Source organism: Macrotis lagotis, chromosome 4 (genome assembly GCF_037893015.1).
Source record: "Macrotis lagotis isolate mMagLag1 chromosome 4, bilby.v1.9.chrom.fasta, whole genome shotgun sequence".
NCBI lineage: Eukaryota > Metazoa > Chordata > Mammalia > Peramelemorphia > Peramelidae > Macrotis > Macrotis lagotis.
The window spans coordinates 126,899,171-126,923,717 of NC_133661.1; the positions used below are offsets into that span (position 1 = coordinate 126,899,171).

Sequence of the window (24,547 nt, forward strand, 5' to 3'; positions counted from 1 at the left end):
TTTCACTAAGGAGTAAGACTGGATATTTAAGTCTGAGTTTTATGCCTCTGAAGGTAGACTGTCTTTTAAAATTTTTATTGATATCTTTTGTTTTTATATCACCTTCATTTATATATATATATATATATATATATATATATATATATATATTTACATCTATCTATAACTACATTTATATCTATATTCCCTCCCTTATCCATTAGGTCATCCCTTGTAGCAAAGAATAAAAAAAGGGAAAAAAAGCAATTTATCACAACTAACCAACACATTAATTGAATCTAATAGGATATATACTGTTTTACATGGGTAGATTTTCTATTCAGCATTTTGGCATGATGATTGAATGCTTCTCTGAGTCCTGGGATGACCTTTGCTCCTTGTAGCATTTAGGAATCAAACTTTTTTTGAATAAAAAATTAAAGGGGAAATCATTTATGATTGGTGGTTGAGTCAGGTCCCCAAATATCATTCACCAAGGATGGGAACAGCTCAAAGAATGGAATTCTGGAACCAGGAGTTCTTCTTCCTACCATTATTGTGGTAAGTTTCTTGGGAGTCTTCAGTGTCTTTTTAATCAGTTTCGTAATGGATTTTATGCAGCAGACAACGGCATCATGTACTGGAAAGAGCTTTTGCCATATATCTTTCATGTGGGCACAAAACACATATGCAAATACTCTGTGGGACCTGAAGGTACACTCTGATCCTGAGTAGTATGTTTTATTCTTCTAGGTATCCATAGCTGTTGGACTTGCAGCTTTTGCCTGTGTCCTTTTGGTGGTTCTTTTTATCATGATCAACAAGTATGGTCGGAGGTCAAAGTTTGGAATGAAAGGTATGTTGGGATTTGAATTCATTCACGTGGGAACCTTTGGAGAGAGCTGAATCTTTTGACTCTAGGATGCTGTTTTAATTTCCTTTTGTTTTTGAAAGGATTCTCTCCCAATCATCCAGTGACTGGTAATGTTTCCTAATTAATGTCACTGGAAGCTACCTGCTAAGGCTATGATCAGTAATTGCTCATTCTGGGAGGCAGGGGCAGGGATGTTGCTCACTGGTGTCCAAATGTGGCATCTTTGTTTTTGCTGGAACAAATCTACAGAACTGTATTCATGGGGGCTATGCTAGTTTAAGAAGAAAGTTGATGGGATGCGATGATGGGAACAAGAGAAGAGTCTATTTGGGTTCTATGGTTACTGGTGGACAGGTTGAATTCTTGCTCCTACAAACTATAACCCAGAAATTGTTTTTAATATTCTCTGAACCCCTCCTTGGGGATTTGAAGAAAAAGTAGAGCTACATTGGCCAGCCAGGATGTTAGCTGACTGATCCTACTATGAAATAGTTGACCCATGGTGGTGTCTCAGCACGTAGCTCCACACAGGGTCCCAGGGCCAATGCCAAAAGCAACAGGCTTTCTAAGTATACTGGCTAGTTTCCATAATATGGAGTGCTTAGCTCCAGCACCGGGTGGTGGTGGCTTCTGGCCAATGTTGGTGTAACGGGTCTAGCATGAGAGGGGTTAACATGGTAAATTAGTGTCCATCCATGAAGTCCCTATGGGAAGCAGGAATAGACCTGTCCAAATGAGATATGGGAGGTTGTGGTACCAATCTTAAACCTGGAACTTTTTCAAGACATGCTATGAACTCAGAATTCCTTTCCATTTCTGGTGTTGGACCAGGGTAAATGAAAGTTTATGGTCTGACATTTTCTGCCTTCTGTAGGGGATTTCTTTTAGATGCTGAACCTGGAATGAGAAAAATTAGATATGTGTACAAAATGGTGGATTCATCACCTTTAGCAAATGATATCAATGGAGAAATGAAAGGGAATACTTGAAGTTCTTGGGGACTCACTGATCATGTGTTCTCCTGGTCCTTCTGAGTTTGAAGAATTTGGGAGCAACGCATCCAAATGAGCTACATTACTTTAATATTAGATATAACGGTTTAAAAAATGTAACTGGGAAAGAATCAGCTAAAGTAAGGAGGTAGTAAACTGTCACTGGACCAGAAGAGATGAATAAGATTGATTTGCTTTCACAAACCAACCTGAAATAAGCATGTTTGAACAACTGGAAATATCCAGGTGCCAGATGTGCTAGGCTTCATGTGTCCAGGAATATGGTAAAGTTATTTTTGAGCCTTTTAGGGTGGCTTGAATGTTTACCTTTTAAAAAGCTATATCTAGGATAATTATCTTCCCTAATTAAGACAATTCTTCTTTAGATGCCCTTCCCAATACTTTCAGAAATACTATCCCCTCCCCCCTTCCTGATAAGAGGGAATGAATTGGGAGCTGCCTCTCATTCCCGAAATGAAGCACCACCAGCTGAGACCTTGCCACTTGCTTGGCAATACTCTGAGAGCAGATTTTTCCTGTTAATTGTCATAAAGCTCCTGGAACAGCATGTCCCCATGTCGGATGAATTACCCTGTGTTCTGGATTGGCCCCACTCTGCCGCACTCTGTGAACCCTTTCCTCCTCTATACTTCTGGATCCTCACTCTGAAGCTTAGATCTTATTAAGGTTTTGGATAGGATGTTGATCCAGGTTAGTAATAAATAAGGAATTTCTTTGGGCTTAAAGTCAGAGCCACCATGAAGCTGGGAAAGATTCTGAAGCAAGGTGGGAAGGCAATGTATCTTGAACTGACGACTTCTAAAAATGAGTCCTATTGAGGGTCCCTGTGATTGTGTAGAATTTTCTTATCATTATCAGTTTAATTTGTGGCTATATAGGAGAGTATCTCTGAAATGATATTGAGGTTTTATGTACAGCTGCAAGATGAGGAAAATCCCCTTAGTGATTAAACTAAAGGTAAGTGAGAAAGTACCCTTAGCCTCTACTTGCTATTGAGTTGGAAGGGAAATTAAAATCTTTTGTGCTTTTCTTGTGGAAAAAATGTAGTGATATGCACTTGGTAGCAATGCAATTAGGTGGATCCAGAATTTACTGAATCAAAAGATCCAAACAGTAATTGTTAATGTTTCCATATCACTTTGGAATGAGGTTTCCAATAGAATGTTCTAGGTATCAGTGCTTGATCCTGGACTGTTTAATGTTTTTCTTAATAATTTTATTAAATGCTTCTTATGGCATAGTTATCAGATTTTCAGATAATACAAAACCAAACACATTTAAACAAACTGCAAAATCCTTGGGTTGAACAGAATAGAATGAAAGTAATGAGAAAAATATAAAGTCTTGCGCTTGAATCCAAAAAATCAACTTCAGAAGTCCAAGTTAGAGGAAGCATAACTAGATAGTAATTTGTATGAAAAAAAAAGACCAGAGACATTAGTGGACTTCGGCAGGGACAGAATATATCAAGATAAGGAGCCTAGAGAGCTAATGTAATCTTCAGACCAATTGAGAGAGGCAAAGTGTCCAGAAATAGGAAGAAAATAGCCCTTCTTTACTGTGATCAAATCTAGACTAATTTGTTGAGTAGAAAGCACCTTAAGTTCATTCTATCTGAGAACCAGTTAAAGGAATTGTTGATATTGACCTTGAAGACAATACTTGTGTCAGTAGGGAGAAGACTTTGTGGACATTATAGCTGTCTTCAAGAATTTGAAGGGAAGTCATATGAAACAAGGTTGAGATCTGTTGTTGGTCCCAGGGAAGAACGGGATGTATAAAAGCTACAGATTTGACATAAGGAGGAAAAAAGTTCTAATAGAATTTCCCAAAATGAAGCAGTTTATTTTTCTCTTACTGAAAGGAAGGTCTTTAAGGCTGGGTGCCCACTTTTCAGTTATGTTCTGAGAATAATTTAGACAAGATGACCATTGAGACTCCTCCCAACTCTGACATTCTGTAAAAAGCATAATTACCAGATTATACCAACTCTAATAACTGCTCCTGCTATCAAGCTAGGTAAAAGGCAATTCATTTTTTTTACCAGAATAATAGTCACCCCAGGTGTCAACTATGATTTTCTTTGTTTATGCTGACCAAGATGTTCCATACTTCTTTCATTTCAGGAAGTTATTTGAGATCTTGTCAGGATTTTATTCACTGCTTTTTTTTTTTTTTGCTCATATGCCACAGATCTTAGGTACAAGCTTAACCAACCAAACTCTCCTATTTATAACATAATCAGCAAAGAAACCAGTCATCCTATATGGGTGGGAAAATGGGTACATAAAAGAACTATAGCAGGAGTCACCTAAAATTCTGAGGAAGGGACACATATGTAGGAGAGAGTAGACTAAAAGAGAAGTGAATCAGAGAAAAAGTAATTTAGAAGATCCTAGATTATAAGAGTCTAAATAGTATATGAATGAAGGAAATCTTTTTAGTGTAAAGTCCACTTTCTTCTGGACAGGTGAATTCTTTAATTAATTAGTTAATTAAACAAGCATTTACGAACTGTCTACTGTGCATTAAATGTTGTATCTAAGGTGATCCTTCCACTCAGTTTTGAACCAAAATAATTCTGTGTGTGAGGTGAATACAGTCAGCACTTCTTTGTAGATATCACCAAAACACAGTGTTTCTGATATTTTATTGACTGGAATTTTGGATAGAAAAGTGATATCAGAATGAAATCAGGGCTCATATTTGCTCCTTCTTGTGTATGTCTTTCAGCAGAACTAAAAAGACTTGTCTGGACTAATCCTTTCATTTTACAGATGAAGGAACCTAGAGTGGCATCTTCTTTCCATAGTTTTTTGTTTTTTTTTGTCAAAGTGTGATTGCATGAGCTAGATTCTAATACCAGCTCTTCTATGAAGTGGAAGAAACTTAAGAAAGAAAATTTAAAAATCACATAGCCCCATTGTACCTCAGTTTCTCCATTTGTAAAATGGGAAAATATCTACTTTCTGTATTTCTTATAAAATTATAGATATTAAACTACTTGATAAGTGATAGTGAGGCATAACCATTGTACAGAGGTTTAGAGGTTTTTTAAGCAGAGAGACAGAGACAGAGACAGACAGACAGACAGAGAGACTACTATTCCACAACAGGATTTATTTTATTGCATTCTTTCACTGTGATCATCAAGGATAATACTATGACAAAATGAAGTCCCAGATCAGAGAATCTGTGAGATTTTATTCTCTATACTTAAGATTTCTTCTTCCTTTTCATAGGAACAGACCTGGACTCAGCCTCTTCTCTGTTTCCACTTGTACTCAGGTGTCTTGGCTTTACATGGAGAGCCTACCAGAAGTCTGGGTAATGGGGCATTAATCTGAACAGATATCTGCCTGCCATCCTAGTTAGATTATTTTCATATTGTATTGTAAGCTCCTGAAGTTTGCATGATTAGTTTTGTTCACTGCTACAGAAATATAAGAGGTTCTTGTGAAGAAGTGGGCTTTCTAAGTGAATTTCTTACAAGATTAGTAAAATGTACACACTTGAGTTTGATTTAATTATAGGATATAAATTACCTAGTTATATAAATGGAATACCACACTAACCTAGTGTGGCTTATGATTTTAGATATGGTGCTAATTTATAAATCTCCCAGTAAGCTAAGGAAGATGGATTGGAAGGTAGGAAGAGATAAGGATCCGAGTGAAATGACCTGAGGCAAAGATGTCATTCTGTTCACAGTCTCACAGGAAAAGAACATGGTCTGATAAAACAATAATGAAAATGATGATCAGGGATTGAGTGATGTGTAATTAAAATTAGACAGAGACTTTGAATCAAAAAGTTGTATATGGACAGCTGTTTCCTGGTCAGACAACTTTTTAGCACTATATGATTATGAGAGACAATGAGTTGTGTTTGGGGGCTAGAAAGAATCAGCCTTGAAACCAAGAAGAAGTAGATTTAAGTCCTGCCTCTTATACATACTAGCTGTGTGATTCTGGACAAATTACTTAACCTCTAGTGCTATGGGCCACTGATGTCAAATTCAGATAGAAAGGGATCTCTGCAGGTTACAGATTGACTTAGAAAACTGCGAATTATCATTATCTATATTGGATTATATTTTAATTTGTTAAAAATTTCTCAATTGCATTTTAAATTTGTTTTGGCAGTACCTTTTTCTTTTAGGCAACTCTCTAAGACTGTAAATTGCAGAACATTTTCAATCTATGTTGGTTTAGGGAGGTTTTTTACATTTAGATTAATCCCTGTAATCATTTATATTTTGCAGAAAATTTGTAAACTTTACTCTTCTTTTATAATCCAATAACAAATTCTTCCTACACTCTGTATGGCTTTACTTTTTAAAATGTATTACTTTTTAAAATTTATTATTTTTTAAATTTTATTTATTTTATTCTGAACTTAAGAAGTAAGCACTTTCATAATTTAAGGAAGGAGATTATATGACCTAGGAAGATAAGAATATCTGAGACCTGGAGGATTCAAATGTAGCAATCAGCCTAAGTGAAGACTATAGTATATGGGAAAATCAAGCATTGTGAAGGGAGATTTTTATCCTAGATAAAGTCAGATCATTTGATCTAAGAACTAAAAGAATTATAGAAATAAAATCCCTGGTCAAGATGAAGTATGATGATCTTGAGGATCCTAGGGTAAACTTAGAAGTTAATAGATTGTTGTTAAGCAAAATCTTACAATGGACTTGTGATCACAATATTTTTTTTTTAAGATTTTTCAAGGCAATGGGGTTAAGTGGCTTGCCGAAGGCCACTCGGTTAGGTAATTATTAAGTGTCTGAGGTCGGATTTGAACCCAGATACTCCTGACTCCAAGGCCAGTGCACTATTCACTGTGCCACCTAGCTGCCCAGTGATCACAATTCTTAAGAAATATTCTTTATTGATTTTTTTTCTCTTCAATCCTAGGAAATATACCATCATTATTCTTATGTCTTAACATAAGAAATCTAGTCATAGGGAAAGGATCAAAATAACATAGATTTAGAGCTAAAAGGAAACTTAAAGGCCATAGAGTTCAACCACTTTTTTTTTTTTTTGGCAAGGCAGTGGGGTTAAGTGACTTGCCAAAGATCATACAGTTAGGTAATTATTAAGTGTCTGGGACCAAATTTGAACTGAGGTCCTCCTGACTCCAGGGTTGGTGCTTTATCAATTGCAGCACCTATTTTCCTCCTGCCTTTTTTTTTTTTTTTTTTTTGCAGATTAGCAAATTGAGCCCCAGAGAGGTGAGGATCCTTGCCTGAGATCATACCCCTGATAATTAGAAGAGGTAGGATTTGAATCCAAGTACTTTGCCTCAAAATACAGTGCTCTTTCCATTGACTCACTTTCAGGGAGGAGGCACTAGCTCTAGTGTCAAGGGAGTTCAGCTTACTTTTTCTGTAGGTAGAATCAAAGATGGGTGAAGAAGGGGAGCAGTGGTCTAAGAAGGCGTCAGAGCCGGAGAATCAAGATGACTGCAAAGGAAGCAGTAAATAAATGCAGCTTCATGCTTCCTGTGATGCTTTAAGTGCCCCATCACTATCAATTCGTTTGCTTTTTATTCTAATGGCCTAATCTGTACTGGTGCCTCTGATGTACATGTGGATGTCAAAAGTACTTTTAGAGCTGTTCTATTGTAATTTAGCATTAGTTAATAGGTACTTAAGGCAAAGTGGTTGCCTATTTGATTATGATTGGGCATTATTAACATTTTTCTGTAAATAGATGGTAACAGCCTTTCAATAGGTTTGAAAATAACGCCAGAGACTTGATTTTCAAAGGGTTTGACTCCTGTCAAGGGATCTGGGTCTTGGCTCATGATGAACATAGTTACTGTCTCTTTGGTGAACCAGTTTGTGTTGTATGATTTATCTTGGAATGAGGCATAACCCTGCCCTCCTTTCTGATTCCATTTTGATACACTCACAGTAAGGTTTCTATAGGCAGGACGGGACATTGGAGCCCTCCAGGGTCATAAGAAGTCACAGTTGTTCACAATTTTGGTGTTTATCCAGAGTTGTGCTGAAGGTGGAGGAAAAAAAACTATAAGTTAGGAGCAATGGAGTTGGTAGAATGGAGATATCAACAGGAAGTGAACATTAAAAAAACCTACATATATATATATATATGTGTGTGTGTGTGTGTGTGTGTGTGTGTGTATTTACAAATGTATTTTGTGTACATGTGTATTTACACACATATTTTATATGTGTTTATATATATTTTATATATACATATTTTTGTAAACATGTGCATTTACATACATATATTTCCACACAGACATATATCCACATTTAGTCATTCCCCAGTTGATAAAGGGTCAAATGGCATTTTTCATATGCAGAAATCAAATTTATATATGGACATATGAAAAAATGGTCTAAATCATTATTGATTGGAGAAATGAAAATTAAAACAACTTTGAAATGTCATCTCACACCTATTCGACTGGGTAAAATGATAGGAGGAGAAAATGGAGGAGATGTGTGAAAACTGGCACACTAAATACACTGTTGGTAGAAATGTGAACTGATCCAAACATTTTGGAGAACCATTTAGAATTAAGTTCAAAGAATTACCCTTGGACTGAGCAATATCATTATTAGGTTTGTTTCCCAAGGTAAGCAGGGAAAAGGAAAAAAAGAATCTATAGGTTCTAGAATATTTATAGCTGCTCTTTTTGTTGTGGCAAAGAAATGGAAATGGAAGGAATACCTATTAATTAGGAAATGGCTAAATAGGTTGTGGTATATGATTGTGATGGAATACTATTATGCTGTAAGAAATGATGAGTAGGTTGATTTTCAGGAAAAGAAAAACATGGAAAGACTTGCATGAAATAATGAAAAGTGAAAGGAACAGAGTCAAGAGAATATTGTATATAGTAGCAACAATGTTGTTTGAAGAGTAACTTTGAATGACTAAGTTATCCTGAGATTTATACATATTCAAATCAATTACAAAGGACTCTATGAAGGAAGATGCTGTTCACCCCCATATGCATATGCATATTTTATGTATGCATAAAATAGTTAAACATTCAAACATGTATCTATATATCTATAATATCGGTGTCAAATGGTGACCTCTATAATGCATAGTGGGGAGGTAGAAAGGGAGACAGTTTAGAACTTAAAATGCAACAATAAAAATTAAAAATTAAAACATGTGCACACAGTAATGTACGTATCATATACACATGCATGTACAATCCACATATCTTTGCATACACATATACATGCATGTAGGTATGTAGATAGATTGATGTGACTTAACTTATAAGTAGGAGACAGCATGGTACCAGGGAAAGAAGAATCCCTGCTCTGACACTTGCTACCAGTTGATTTTGGGTAAGTCATTTAACCCCTCTAGGACTATTTCTTCCTTATCTATAAAGAAGATTCTAAAGTCCCTTCCAACCTGTAATTCTATGACTCTGCTCTTTCAAATCTTAACAGAAAGCATTTTTAAATTCCCTAAACTTAATGAGATGCAAACCTGATTTTTTTGGAAATCAGATCATGTTTGTAGTATTCTTTGAAAGGGGAAGAAGAAATTATTTACCCAACACCATAGTAAAGTTAAAACTGAATATGGAAAGACTACTTAGGTTTTCTTACTCTCTTTTTCTTTCTTTCTTTTTTTTTTTCTTCTCAGTTTCCTCCCTCAGGTGGAGGGGGATTACCATCCCCTAAAACTTTATGTTGTTATGTCAGCAAGTGTTCTTGGCATGGAGATAATGAGGATGAGTGATACTAAATTTAAGACCTTTTAAACTCAAATTGACAGCTGACTTGATCTCCAAGACCTTGCCTTTTTTGATATAATGGAAAGAATACTGGAAATAGAGTCAAAATGACCTGTGTTTGAATTTCAGCTCTTCCACTTGCTTACCAGTGAACCTGTGAGCTTATTTTATTTTATTTTTTGTTTGCATTTTAAGTTCTAAAATGTCTGTGTCTTAGATTCAATGCTTGGACTCAGATTAGACATCTCTTCCATTTCTACAATCCTGTGAATTTATGGTTCTCTACCCCTCCCATCTTCTTTCCTCTGTCATCCCTAGATCTCATATGTCCTTTTTCAGTTCCTGGATTTTGTCTCAGAACTTTAAACCCCAAAGAATAATCTCAGGTGCTGGCTCATTGCATATTTAGAATAAATGTGATTGTGGTGAATCTTCAGGCTGAACATAAGCTAATTGAAGCTGAGGCACCTATCTTTTTTCTCTCTGTTTTGGACTTTATTTATTGAGAGTCTCTGGCTACTGATTAAATTTCTTTGTTCAGAAACTATATGTATGTCTGAGAATGGAAAGTCACTGAGCTTTGGGTAAAGAACTCAAACAACATTTATTTTTTTGACACTGCTGAATGACCCTGTCCTTTGTAAAGTCTTATAGTAATGCCTCCATACCACTTCTGACCACGAATCAAATGATTGAAAGCTAGAAGGGACCTTAGGCATAATTTACCCTGACCCTCTCATTTATTTTTCAATTATCAGGCATTTATTTTTATTTTTTTGCTTCCACCTCTATCCTCCCTTACAAAAGAAAAAAATTAAGTAAAACAAATTCATTTATTGACCATATTCAAAAAATGAATGTTTCATTCTTCATATTTAGTTCAGGGGATGGGAAGGAATCTTAATCTTCATTCCTCTGGAAACATGGTTGTTTGTTGTATTGGTCTTTGCAGTTTCTGTTATTAAATTAAATTAAATTAAAAAATTCTGTTATTAAAAATAGAGATTATTCTTCTGATTATACTTAATTCACTCTTTACCAGTTCATAAAAGTCTTCTCAGGTTTCTCTTTCCTCATTTCATAAATGACAGCAATATTCCATTATATTCATTTACCACAATTTGTTCATCTACTCTTCATTTGATAGGTAACACCTTAATTTCCAGTTCTTTGCCACTACAAAAAGAACTGTTTTATGTAATTTTTACATATGAAGCCTTCCTCTATTTCTTTGATCTTTTGGGCAACCTTCTCAATTTGTACAGTTGAGGAATAAGAGACCCACATAAATTCAGTGACCTATATTCAAGTTCACATAGGTAGGTAGCTGAACTGGGATTTGAATCCAAACCTCTGATTTCAAGGATCATATATTTAGAGCTTTGAGATATCCTAGAGATCATTGAGTCCAAGTTTCCTCATATTACAGAGGAGGAGCTTAGGCACATAATAGTAAAACAACTTGCCTAGGGTTACATAACTAATAAATATCTGAGTCAGATAGGCTACAAGAGCACTCTGTTTTTCCAATACTTTCCCTGCCACAACAACTGAATTTGCTAATTCAGTCATTTATTAAACATTTATTATATATAAGGAATTATGTTCAGTTTTATAGGTACAAAAATTAAATTAAAAATAAAACACTTCCTGCCCTCAGAGATCTTGCTGAGGAAAGTATTTTTAAGAGGTATAAATATAAATAATAATAATGTAGTAAATTCACTGAACAGGAGAGGGAAGGTACTAATAGTTGGGGAAATCAGGGAAGGTGCTTAAAAAGCACAGCATCTGATATGATCCTTAAAGGAAGCTAAAAATTTTACATAGGCTCAAAGGGTTATATATCTAAAGCTGCAAGGGACCCATCTTCACCACTACCCTACTCCCCCAACCCATTTTCCAGTTAAGAAAATGAAGACTCTGGGAAGTTAAGTGTCATCATAATACTTCCATGTTGCCATGTCCTCAAGGCTTTCTTGTGATCCTTCTCTAGGCTTGGTTACCAAATGTGAATAGCAATACTTAGAAATGGGGTTTTATCCAAAATGCTTTATTTCTGCTCCTACCTTTTGGTTTGTTAACCTTGGCAGTGCTTGACTTCCTGCACAACTGAGCCAAGGACAGATAGAATTATTCATTATTTGAGGCAATTTGATTTCCTATTTTATTGATTAATTTAATGTTGGCAGCAAAGCACAGTCTGTCCTAATTCAGGACCATGTGAGACATGTAGCATAAAGTTAAATAGCTTCTGTAGTTCACTAGTCAACAGGAATAGATCAGCCTCAGATCTTTTCTACTTTAATTTTTCCCAGAATTCTTTGGAGGGCAAATTCCAGGAAATGTTCTCATCAGAATTCTCCTTTCTAGTCATTTTGCTTAATTCTATCTGGATTTTTTAGTTTAGATTCTCATCATGGCAGGAGCCTTCACTTGTCACAATGACTATGCCATTGACTTTGGCTAATAAGAAACTGCTGCATTTCATGTTATACATAGTTTTTTTTTAAAAATGCAATGTATTTTCTATGAGCATGACAGCAGACTTTAACATACACAAAGAATTGCCCTTCAAATCACAATCAGTCAATCAAGTCAAATAAGAGGCAACTGCTAATATGAGGGCAGGTATGTATGTATGTGTATGTAAATGAAGGAATACATTGAAAACAAGTAATCCAGCCACAACAAATCTCCAATCCCAATGTTTTTTCACCTCATTGCTCTCTATAATGGATCATTTATAATGTGGGATAAACTGTAGGGAAGAGCCATAGCCTCAGGTCAGTGACACTCAATTGGGCACCCTTGGAGGTTATGACTTATGCAAAACTCAATAGGAGTGATTGACAGGAGAGTTGGAGATGGTTTGTCAGAAACTTTTGGTACTCAGTGGGGTTTGTGTTTTCCCTTGGAAACAAGCAGCTCAAACATGTAGGGCTATATTGGAGTCAGGAACTGTGGAGTCACAACCCTGCCTCAGACATTTTCTAGCTATGTGAGCTTGGACAAGTCATTTAAGCTTTTTCAACCTCAGCTTCCTCATCTGTAAACTTGGGATAACAATAGAGCCTAACCCAATAAGATGATTGTATTAAATGGAATAACATATATTTATATGTGTGTATATGTATATATGTGTATGTGTTTGTGTAATTGATATCTCTATATGTATATATGTATATTATATATATGTATATATATATATATATATATATATATATATGTAATTTGGTAAATCTTAAATCTTAAAACCCTATGTTAAATACTTGCCATTATTTTCTTATTTCTCTCCTTCCCTAGTTCAGTCAGATCTGAAAATTTATTAAGTTCTGCCAATTTGTTCTCCTTTTCTATTTTTTCTCTGCTATACTATAGAATATTATTTGTTAATAAATATCTTCTTAGCTTTAGACACAGCAGGAGTTAGCCCATGGGTGGTGGAATTTTAATTCTTAAAAGTTTTTCCTTACAAAAGAAGAAAGGTCACTGTGATTCTGGCTTAGTTTCTTTGATTTTTCCTAGAGTAAGAATAGAGAATTTTTCCTTACAGAAAAATATAGTATTAGTGCAAAAAGTTAGATTAAGCAATCAATCAATGTAGACTTTTGCACTCAGGCTATATGTGAGATTTTTCTTTTTAAGTTTAAACCTATGATTTCCTCAGAGTATGGGGAGCTGTCCCATGAGGAAATTCTCTGTATCAACACATATCTACAACTGTTTTTCAATTTTAACTATTAGAGGTTTGCCTGGTTTCAATGAGAGATTAAAGAAGTTACCTAGAATCACACAGCTAGTAGATGTCAAAGGTGGGACTTGAACACAGGTCTTCTTGACTTCAAGACTTCAAAGTTGGCACTGTCTCCACTACATTAAACTACCTTTTTGGGAGATATAAAATTCTAATTCTTGCCCTGTATGGAGTTTCCACTTTAATGAAGAAAATAGGACAAAATAACTTTAAAAACAATGTATTATTTGTCATAGGAGAGAAATAAATTATTATGGTAGGCCAGAAAGAGAAGCAATTACATCTCTTGGAGGTGGAGATGATGGGGTTAGGGATCAGGGAATGCTTTCTAGGAGGGCAGATTCTCCATTGTTAGCTATGGGATAAAGCTAGTTAATGGAGGGACAGTTGATATCAAAGGTCATTGAAAATTGTAGGACCCAGTTGATATCAAAGATCACTGAAAATTATAGGGCCTTGAGTTCTCATTCTCTCACTACCTTGCTCCCTGATTCTAAGCTAATGGACTTAGTTTTTCTGTGCTTTCTATTGCCGCAGATGTAACATGGAAGTCAGAAATATTAACCTACCTTAAAAAGGATTATTGAGCAGAGTAATAAAACTGATTATAAAACATTCAGCAAAATATAACTCCAAGTGATATAAGCCATTCCCTCTTTGGGGTAAATAAATCTCAATTACTTTCTTCCAATACAACCACTAACAGAACCTATCATGAAGGTTACTACCTTACTACCTCACTCCACCAACTATTAGTTCCTTTCAGAAAAGGAATTCCTTAAAATAAATTTTCTCAATTATGATCATTGTTAAGCTTAATTAGGCTTGGGGGTTATTTTTGTATTAATAAATATTAATAAGCATTTCTGTTCCTCATTTAGTAGGTGAATTACTTTTCTTCACCATCTCACAATGGGGGTAGTTAGAACTAGCATTTCAAAGAAAGGAAACTGAGGCTGAGAGAGATTACCAACTAGTATGTGAAAAAAAGTAAACCTGTACAAAATTATAACCTCTAATCCAAGAATTCCTAGTCCATCATTTGCAAAGGAAAGATATTCTTCCCCATATTTCTCCCCCCCCCCCATATTTCTCTAGAAAGATATAAACTACTTTGTCCAGTGGAAAGCAACGTGGCCTGAAGGGATAATCTGGATGACCAAACTGATAGGATTTAAATACAACAAAGAAGATAGGGAAAATTTCAAAATTTGAATTCAGTGGACTAGGGTTTGAATACCTGCTCTGCCTCTATCTGTAGAGCAAGTCATTTTGTCTAGGCTACAATTTCCTCATCTATGAAATGAGGAAAGATGATTGATTTGATGGCCTTTAAGGTTTTTGTTTCAGTTCTAAATCTAAAGCTTTATCTTTATAGATCTTATCAGTTCTAAATCTTAATTTTTCTCTAACAGATGATTGGGGTTAAGTTGGTGTGCTGTCTGTATGGTTATCTGTCCAGGATACTGTCCTCTGTGGCTCTGATAATATACTTGTCTTTTCTTATGCTCCACTTATATTTGCATTGGAATCTTGCTTTGTGCTATAGTTTCATGTAGAATAAAGTTTTAATAGTTGCCTCACTAAGGACTGGAACATTTATTTTATCAGTCATGGAAATTCCAAGTCTTCTTACCTGAGAGAAATCTTGAGTTTAAAGAAACCTGTTGCCTATGGCAATTATGCATACCTATTCCCTGTTAAAATGAAGAATGTTACCATCTGCCTTCTCATCTCACAGTAGACCCAATAGTAATTCCACAGTTCCTTAGACTTTGTATAATATTTTTGTATAATAAGTTGAGGCTAATTGGTTGGGTGCTGAAGGGGAAGAAGGATGCCTTATGGATGCCAATAGATTCTCTAAGTTCATCTAGTCCACTATGTTTGTAAAACTAGGCAAAATGTAAGGATGATCCACAGCCATTTTGTTTTGTGGCTGCTCCAGGGTCCTGGCATTTTCATTCCTGGTCTGGAAAGGAAGGTTGAGATCTGACAAATTTTAGTGAGAAGCTCCACTAGCAGATTATAGTTGGAAGAGTATCTCAGTATCTCAGTTGCCACATCATATAGACTATATATGATAGGAAATCCCTACCTTCATCCCATTACAGTTATCCAATCTATGAAAGCCTCCAAGAGAGGAAGTCATGTGAGTATAGCTAGAACTAATCACCTTAACTGTTTCTGACCACTCCACCTCTATTTGTTGCATTTGAATGGACAGGTCTCTAATCCCATCTGACTCTTTCTAGAGAATGGTGAGACTAATATTATCCTCTAGCAGGGTGTCCACTGATTTAAGTACTCTGGATAATATTATTTAGATTTTTGAAATCTCCCTGTTCAGCTTCTTTTAGATTCTATATACTCAGAAGAACATATCATATATTCATATATATATATATATATATATATATATATATATATATATCATCCTGGAAAAGACTGACAGTCTCCTTTATGTTTTTTAATAATAAATATTTTTTAAAAGACTAAATCTTTCCTAACCAAGTTGTAAGTACAGAAGCTACTCCTGGCTTTAATCTTTGACCTTGTTACCAGTCTGGGGCAGTTCTTCCTTCCTTAGGTAACCTGGTACTAACAGTTCACCCTTCTCCCTTCACCCCCTACCCCCCTCCAATTTCAAGGACTCACCAGATTAATGCTGAACCTAGTTTGAATATCTCATCAATATAGTCCCCTGTAGTTTGGAATTCCTGAACTTAAGAGGTCCAAAAGCCTCAGCCTCTCCTGAAGCTGGGAATACAGGTTTGCCCCACCATATTCAGCTCTGATTAGTTTTATAGTCTTAATTTTGTTCACTCACTGCCCCAATGTGATTGTAGAGACATAGCAGCAAGGCCCTCCCTACTCCTGCTGTTGCCTGACCTATAGAAGGCATGACATTTTAAATGTTGAATCTAGGACAATGGACTCCCACAGGCATTTCTGAGTTTTTTTAAGAAAGACAGAGGTCCATGGACCCCTTTGGCAATAGAGGTACTTAGAATAATGTTTTAAAATGCATAAACGAAATACATAGGAGTATAAAAGAAAACAATTATATTGAAATACAGCGATTAAAATATGCTAAAAATCAAAACAAAACAAAAAAAAAACAGCTCAAGGATTCCAGAGAAGAACACTTGAATTCAGCAAAGCATGAAGAACAGATATAATTGGGTGGTGGGGGGAGGGGTATGAGTTAACAATGCAGACAGGAATAATAGACTCTAGCCTGCTTTTGGACATAATCCTAGAATCATCATCATAATCGAATAATTCACATTTATATAGCATTTAAATGTTTGCAAAGTGCTTTGCATGTATCTTATTTGATCCCTATAATAACTCTGTGATAAATGCATTCTTGTTACAGACAGGGGAAACTGAGGTTCTGAGAGTTTAAATGACCTGCCCAGCTTTACTGTTAGTAAATTCCCTCAAGCAAAACAAGACCTGCTTTACTGTGTTCTTCACTTAAGGTCAATTAAGTTCAAGGTCCTAGGGTCTAAAAAGTGTTTTGGGTTCTTAAATATCCAGATTAGAGAAATGTGGTGATATTTATTTAATTCATTACATTCCAAGTATCTGTTGCAACAGGAATGAAAGTTACCATGAAATAACCCCTGGATGAAATTCTGAATCTGTACCACATTGGTGCTGGAGGGCCAACACCTTGGTTCTCCAATAGTTCTCAAACCCAGGCTAAGACATACCCTCTTAGTGCTGACAAGTTGATTTCATGTTGCTTCTCTCCTGATGACAGTGGTAGTTTTCCAGATGAACCCTGGTGTTTCAGTGGGTCTCTAAAACAGTTCTGACCCTGGGTGCTAATAGGACGTAACTGGCACGATGGTAACTGGAAGAGGCAGCAAATAGTTATATATTCCAATCATTCTCTGTGAAAAAGACTATTACTAAAGGCCTGTGATAGTAAGGAAGAGAGTGATATCCCACCTCCTCACTATATCTAAGCATCTTAGATTATTATCAAATGAGAAGGTTGATCCTGGAGGGGAAGAGACAGAATTTAGGGAATTCCACTTCTTGGAACACATCTTAATGGAGAAGTGATTTTCTGGTCCAAATAGTCAGAAAGGTTTCATATATGCAAATGCCTCTGTGGATTATTCTTTCTTAGTCTCTTTTCTTAGATTCTCTGCCTAGGCAAGCTTTCTGGAAGCAGGTTTCCCAAAGCTAAAAGCTACTCACTTTTCTCTTATCAGTTAATAAGCTGCTTAACATGCCTCAAGCAGATATACCTGCCACAGGTTAATGGTGCCTTTTGTCACATAATCTGCAGTCAAACTTCTCCAAAAAGTCACCTGCACAGAAGAATTATGTCCCATAGCAATGCACATATGGTACCTCTGCATCCAAGCCTGATGGCCCCATATAATCTCTAACTTTATTTCCATAGGAACTTAACCCTGGGATCTTTTAAGATTGAAGTGAATTAGATGAAATTAAGTTTATTCTCAAACTGAGCATGTTCTTTTTTATTTTTTGTTTTGTTTTGTTTTTGCAAGGCAATGGGGTTAAGTGGCTTGCCCAAGGCCACACAGCTAGATAATTATTAAGTGTCTGAGGTCAAATTTGAACTCAGGTATGCCTGACTCCAGGGCTGGTGCTCTATCCACTGTGCTACCTAGCTTCCCCAAACTGAGCATGTTCTTAAAAACACATGCTTATTTTGGGGATTTTGTCCTTGTATAAGAAGATGAGGCACTTGGGTTCTTTTTCCTAGCCTTACTATCGACAGATTTATGATGTTGGGTATTGACTTTCTTCAGAAATTATCTCATTCCTTGTAGAATAGGGAAAATAATACTTTATTCCAAATGAATACTCATGTTTTGAGATTCCCATGAGGTACCTTTCTCTAAGAGGATCACTAAGTACAAGGAATATCTAAGTAAAGTGATAAATGAAAATTTATTAAGGCTATAGTAGCATCTTTCTTTGTTTCTATTTTTTGCTCTTTTCTATCTTTGTATTCTTGTTTTTAAGATTTCTCAATCAGTAATGAAACGAGCTCTCTGGAGGTAGATTTGAAACCAAAAAGACCTAAGTTCAAATATTGCTTTTTGCCCTTCCCAGACTTAGTTTTCTCATCTAAATAATGATGGTGACTGGAATAAGTCTCTCAGGTATCTTTCATTTCTTAGTCAGTGATTCTTTCGAATGACACCTTGGCTTCCTTTCTCAGTCATTAGTTCATGAGATCTGAGTTGGAAAACATCTCAGAAATTATCTATTCCAACACTAAATTTTATGAGAAACCAAGGTCCAACGAAGTTAAATGTCTTCTCTAGGGTCATACAAATACTAGAGGAAAAATTTGAACTCAGATCTTCTGAGTCCAAAGTTAGTGCTTTTTTTAAATAAATGTATCACAGCAGCCAAGGCAAATCATTCCTTTTTCTTTTCTATCTTTGCAGGCTGCATATTGATTTAAAGTCCCTTTTTTGTTTTTCCATAAGATATTTCAGAGTAAGGAGCTGTGAGGCAGAGCAGGAAGATATTATTTCCAGGAACCTTTACCCTCTATGAGCCAAGGACTTCTTTCTGCTTTCATCCAATATCTATTCTCTCTAGTGTGCCTGCTCCGATCCTAAGTTTCCTTAATCCTTCCAGATCTCACACAGCTTACATCCATCCACATGTGCATTAATGCTAGGACAGTCATGACACCTGAAATATTTAATGAACTGACTCACCTGCTGCTCATTGTGGGGAGTAGGTCCCTTACTGGTGATCTTCTACCTGTTCTATCTCATACCATGTCATTGTTTATTTAGCCAGAAATTTAAGTACAACATCAAGATTCCCTTTGACCATGACAGGAAAATTATTTTTGTGTATAAATTAGGACCCTATTGTATTGTATTTAATTGTCATCAATTTATTATGGATGCATGGTTTATTTGATGACAAGGGTGGGAAATAAGGTAAGGAATGGGGAGGGAGGCAGTAGGTCTGTTTCATAGGTGATTGAATGGTAGCATTCTCACTTACTATGAAGGGTACCTTAGTATGGATAGCACAATTCCATTTGGGATAGAGACTTGACCTAGGATTCAGGAAGTCCAGGTTTTCTTGTTAACCAGAATTGCTGTCATTCAGTTTTCAGTCACGTATGAGACTTTCTTAGTAAAGATATTGGCATTGTTGCCATTTTCTTCTCCAGTTCATTTTATAGACAAAGAAACTGAGGCAAACTGGGTGAAGTGACCTGCCTAGTAGCTATTAAGTGTTGAGGCCAGATATGAGTTTAGGAAGATGAGTCTTTCTGACTCTAGGTCTGGCACCTAGCTGCCCATTAACAAGAAATCACTTTTTTTGTAGGTTTTTGCAAGGCAATGGGGTTAAGTGGCTTGTCCAAGGCCACACAGCTAGGTAATCATTAAGTGTCTAGGCTGGATTTGAACTCAGGTACTCCTGACTCCAGGGCTTGTGCTCTATTCACTGCGCCACCTAGCTGCCCCCAAGAAATCACTTTCAATTACAGTTTCCTCATCTATATAAGGAGGGTATTGGACTTGATGACCAAAAACTATGGAATGATGATCTTCCATTATGCTCCTGAGTGAATCCTGTTTCTCCCTTCAGATATTAGCATACATTTTGTCTTACTTTAATGCATGTGCTACTTTGGATTATAGTCATTCGCATGAGCATTCTCATGTGTTTTTTTTCCCCTTTTTTGCTTCTTGGCAAAAAGTATCTTAAATATAGTAGATATTTTATAAATTTTTTTTGAGTGACATTGCTGTTATCTCCCAGTAGACTGCAAGAACCTAGATCTTGGTTAAGCATTGTATCTCCTTCAGGGCTAGAGTTTTGCATGGTAGGGATAATTGTAGTGTGATCTTAGAGCTAGAATAGATCTTAGTCATCCTTCAGTTCAACATATTGAAAGCCACCTCCTGACTCTAGAGTTCTGAGTCTCAGAGCATAGAGTGAATTGTGGAATGTAAAGTGTAATGGTCTCTGTAAGATGAAGACTATAGGAGATAAAAGAAAGGAGAAGTGTTTCAAATTGTATGGAAATTTGTTACGTATGCGCATCATTCTCTTATGGCCATCAGGTTTGAGTGAGAAGATGGGAAGGAAGCTAATGTGCTTTCCATTTGTTTTTGGGTGACTAGCAGGAACTTTCTCCTATTTTCTGATTGTCATACATGTCTTACCTTTATGGCTTATAACATGTTTGGAGATGTGTCAAACATAGGTAGAAAGTTCCTTTACAATGTCTTCTCAAGTATACATCATTCTTATATTTTTAGATAGGAATAGAAATTGGCATTGGATAAAATGGTAATTTTTAGTACTGATCTCTCTGACCATTTTTTCATTTTTTCTATACAGTCTAATAATTCAAAGAAATATGGAACTAGTGGTTACAGTGGTGGTGGCTGAAGTTTTGGCATGTTTCTGAACCCTATATAAGCCTTTATGAATTCCTGGAAAAATACTTTGACTTTTTAAATTTCTCAATGTATAAAATAGAAATGATAATATTTGTACTATTTCCTAAAGCAATGGATGGATTATAAAAGGCTTTATTAAATAAATGATGATGATGGTAGGGATATGACTTTATTTTTATTCAACTAAAGTGGTGACTTTATCAGTATAGAGACTTTCTGGTTCAGAACTTCCCATATCAAGGAATACTACAAACAACTTTGCAACTTAATCTTAGAGAATTGCTTATGTCATAGAGAGCTTAAGTGACTTGCTTTGGTTTATACCCAAAATATATGTCAGAACTAATTCTTGGACCTAATCCTTACTGACTCCAAGGCCAATTCTTTATTCACTAAACAGCTTTAAATTTAAAATATAGTCAAATGACCCTGAGATTATGTCACAGAGGGTACATTATTAAAACACTTAGATAAAACTGCCTCTTCATTCTCCACTATTTTTTCCTAAGGGGCCTTTGGGCTACCATTTTTGAAGGTAATAATTAGGAAAAAATAGTCAGATGAATTTGGCACATCTTTAAAAAAGGACCTTAAAAAGGATCACTAAGCACAGAAGCTATTGATGAAGTCAAAACAGATAAAATACATATGTCTAAGAACAGAGGTTATAAACATGGATAGTAGGAAGGGGGTTTTATGTAAAGCTCTAGACTATTACTAATGGGATTCTTGGGGAGCTCTTTTTTGTAGAATACTAGAGTTTCCCAATATTGATATTCTTTCATAACCTCAAAGCACCTTTAAAGTTAATCTTCCTTCTATCCAAAAAGAAGGAGGGGGAGTCACCCATAATTTTTAGTGGAAAAATTTAGGCACAGAGAAGTAATGTAACTCGTCTAAGAGATAGTTTGTACAGCTAAATAAATATTGACTGGGAAGTCAAGAGTCTTGAATTCTAGTATTAATTATGTTTTAATCAGGGCTGTTTCTGTAGGTAAGGTAAAGGAAAAAAGAGAACAGCTGGCTAAAAAGATGAGATTTGATATCTAGATCATGGATTAAGATAGGAAAATCCAAGCTTGACTTTGATTTTTGACAAAATTTTGGAAACAACCAAGTGATGTTTTTTTGATTATTTGGAAAGAGAGCCCATAATGGTTTCACTAAGAGTAAGATATGTCAGAGTAACTTGATTTTATTTTTCAACAGGATTACTACTTGAAAATTTTGGGGAATTGTGTACAAATAATTTGCCTGGATTTTTAACAGTGGTTTGGCAAAATCTCTCATGAAGCTCTAGTGAACAAAATGGAGAACTGAAATAAAATAGATAATAGAATAGTTAGCTAGATTTGGTGCTGTTTAAAGTACTGAACCTAATGAGTGCTGTTTTATTTATGTATCAACATGGAGAGAGTTTTCTGATAGAGTGTTACAGGTTTATCCTGAGCTCATTACCTTCAAATTTGGGTCAATGCATTCATCAATGAATGAAAACATAAATGGTCTTCAAATGAGAGAAAGCTGAAAGATGCAGTAAATAAATTTGATGCCAAGGACTAGAGGTAAAAATCAAGATGCAAACAGGCTTCAAATAATGGGCCGAAACAAACAAGATGAAATTAAATTGGAATAAATATAAAATCCTGTAGATAATTTGAGTTGGCTTCAGGCTCAATATGAGTTAACAGTGCAATGTAATTACTCTCCCTCATCCCCCCTCCAAAGGTGTTCTTCATCAGCTTTAACAGGAACTTAGTATCTAGAAGATTAAGATTATCTCTGTAATATTGTAATTGCATCTCAGCACCACATTTTAGGAAGAACACTAACCAGATGGAATATGGAGAAGAGTGATTAGGATGGTAAAGGGCCTAGAACACATATAATGTGAGCATCTTTTCAAAGAAATGAAGATGCTGAGACCAAAGAATACTTAGTGGGGGATGTGATATTTATCTTCAAGTATTTGCAGAATTGTCATTTGAAATTGGAGGGAATTTGTTTGACTTGATTGAAGGAGATAGAAGTAGGAGCAATGGGAAGAAAATTCAAAGAAGTCATTGTTTAGGTAGGAGTGGGGGGGGAACACTTGCTAATAATTAGAGATAGATAAAAAGTACAACCTTGACACCTGTTTAGTTCTCTATCACTGGAGGGCTTTAAACAGAGGCTAACTCACCATTTGTCATGGATGTTGACAATGCATTTTTGGTATGTGCCAGACCACGAGATTTTTGAGATTTCTTCTACATCTAAGATTCTATGACTTCTCTGGGTCTCAGTTTTCTTACAAAAGAATTATGAATGGTGAGAGTTGTTCTAGATTATTTTCTAATATTCTTTCCAGCTCTACTATTCTGATTGCAATGAATAACGACTGATCTGGGAAAAAACAAACAAAGCTGAAATATCCTGGTTTCTAAATCATGTGTGATCCTTCAAACTAGCCTCCTAGACCAGTTGAGTATTTGCAGAGCATTAAATCCAGGGTAGCCTGGCTAATAATACTCATTAGCTCTGAGAGAGTTACTTTGGATATGTGAACTTGGCAAAATAGCAAATGAGCCAAAGGGAGCGATGATAACAATCGTGGCAGCTGCTTCACCAGAATGAGCTTTCTTTCACTAAGTGTAGTTTCATTTGAATTATTTATGAAGACACTTCATAGTTATTTGGGGAGATTAATGAAGTCTTAGTAATCGGAGACCTCGAAGCAGTCTGTGCTACTGAAGTCAGCTGAGGACTGGGGTGAGAATGCCTGGACCTCAGTGAGAATTTCAGAGCTTTGGGATTAACCAAGTGAGAATTAGCCTGTTTTCCTGGACTCAGTGTTAACATCAACTTGAAAAGGCAAATGGTGGTGGAAGGTGTGTTTCCCAACCAAACAAATATAGAGAAGGTGGAACATTAACTTTCTTGCTGATGAGCATCTTCCCTCTCTTCTGTTGTAATGTCTTCACCTTTCCGTCTCTGGAATGGCTTTCAGTGAGGATGTTTATTGAACATATGCCCTCCTACTGTCATTTGAATCACTGCTTCCCAGAGCTCAGCAGTGTACATGAGGCTGGTCAAGTGAAGAAAAGAGATGGCACAGAAAAGCCAGAGCTACAGCTGCATAAAGGACTGGCAGAGGGCAGTCAGACATGAACGCGGCAGGAAAATACACCCTTCCAAGCACAATTGATGGCAACTCAATTTCTATCATGATAGCTGGAAGGTAGTAGCAATGGACAGACTGTTGACATAAAATGGTCAAGGGCAATTCAACCTGAGTCAAAATATTCTGCTGAATACAGAGTGAAGAGACTGCACCTGTGATCTTCATCCCCCAAAAGGATTGTATGGTCATCTATTGTGATGAAAGAGACATGACTACATGTCATGAAGAAATGGGTTCAGATTGCAAAAAAAGGAACTTAAATTCTCTGTAAGAAGAAGTTTCTTGTCTATAATTGATGTGGTGTACTGAGTTAAAGGGTGAAGAACATTGTTGTCTGGAGACCTTTATATCTTAAGATATCTCTGTGGCTGAAAGGAATTTCTAGGATTTACAGCTTAATTGATTTAGAGATTATTCATTCTAATCATCCTCATCTTAAAGCCAAAGAAATGAAGAAGTGAAGTTACTTGTACAGGTTCACAACTGTAGTGATGAGCCTCCTCACAGTTTATCTAAGCTGGTCATCAGATGATAGATACACTGTCCATTGCCAGGTCAATTTGTGAAACCTTTTGA

General features: G+C 36.0%; 1 protein-coding gene across 5 annotated transcripts in view; it reads left to right on the forward strand.

Annotated features, from left to right (window-relative positions):
• The window catches only part of NTRK3 (neurotrophic receptor tyrosine kinase 3), a 472,049-nt gene that overhangs the window by 166,194 nt on the left and 281,308 nt on the right, over positions 1 to 24,547 (forward strand). For all 5 annotated transcript variants that reach the window (XM_074234130.1, XM_074234132.1, XM_074234131.1 and 2 more), the window contains one exon: positions 733 to 835. In XM_074234130.1, the coding sequence (XP_074090231.1) occupies positions 733 to 835 (103 nt within the window). The remainder of the gene's footprint in view (positions 1 to 732; positions 836 to 24,547) is intronic.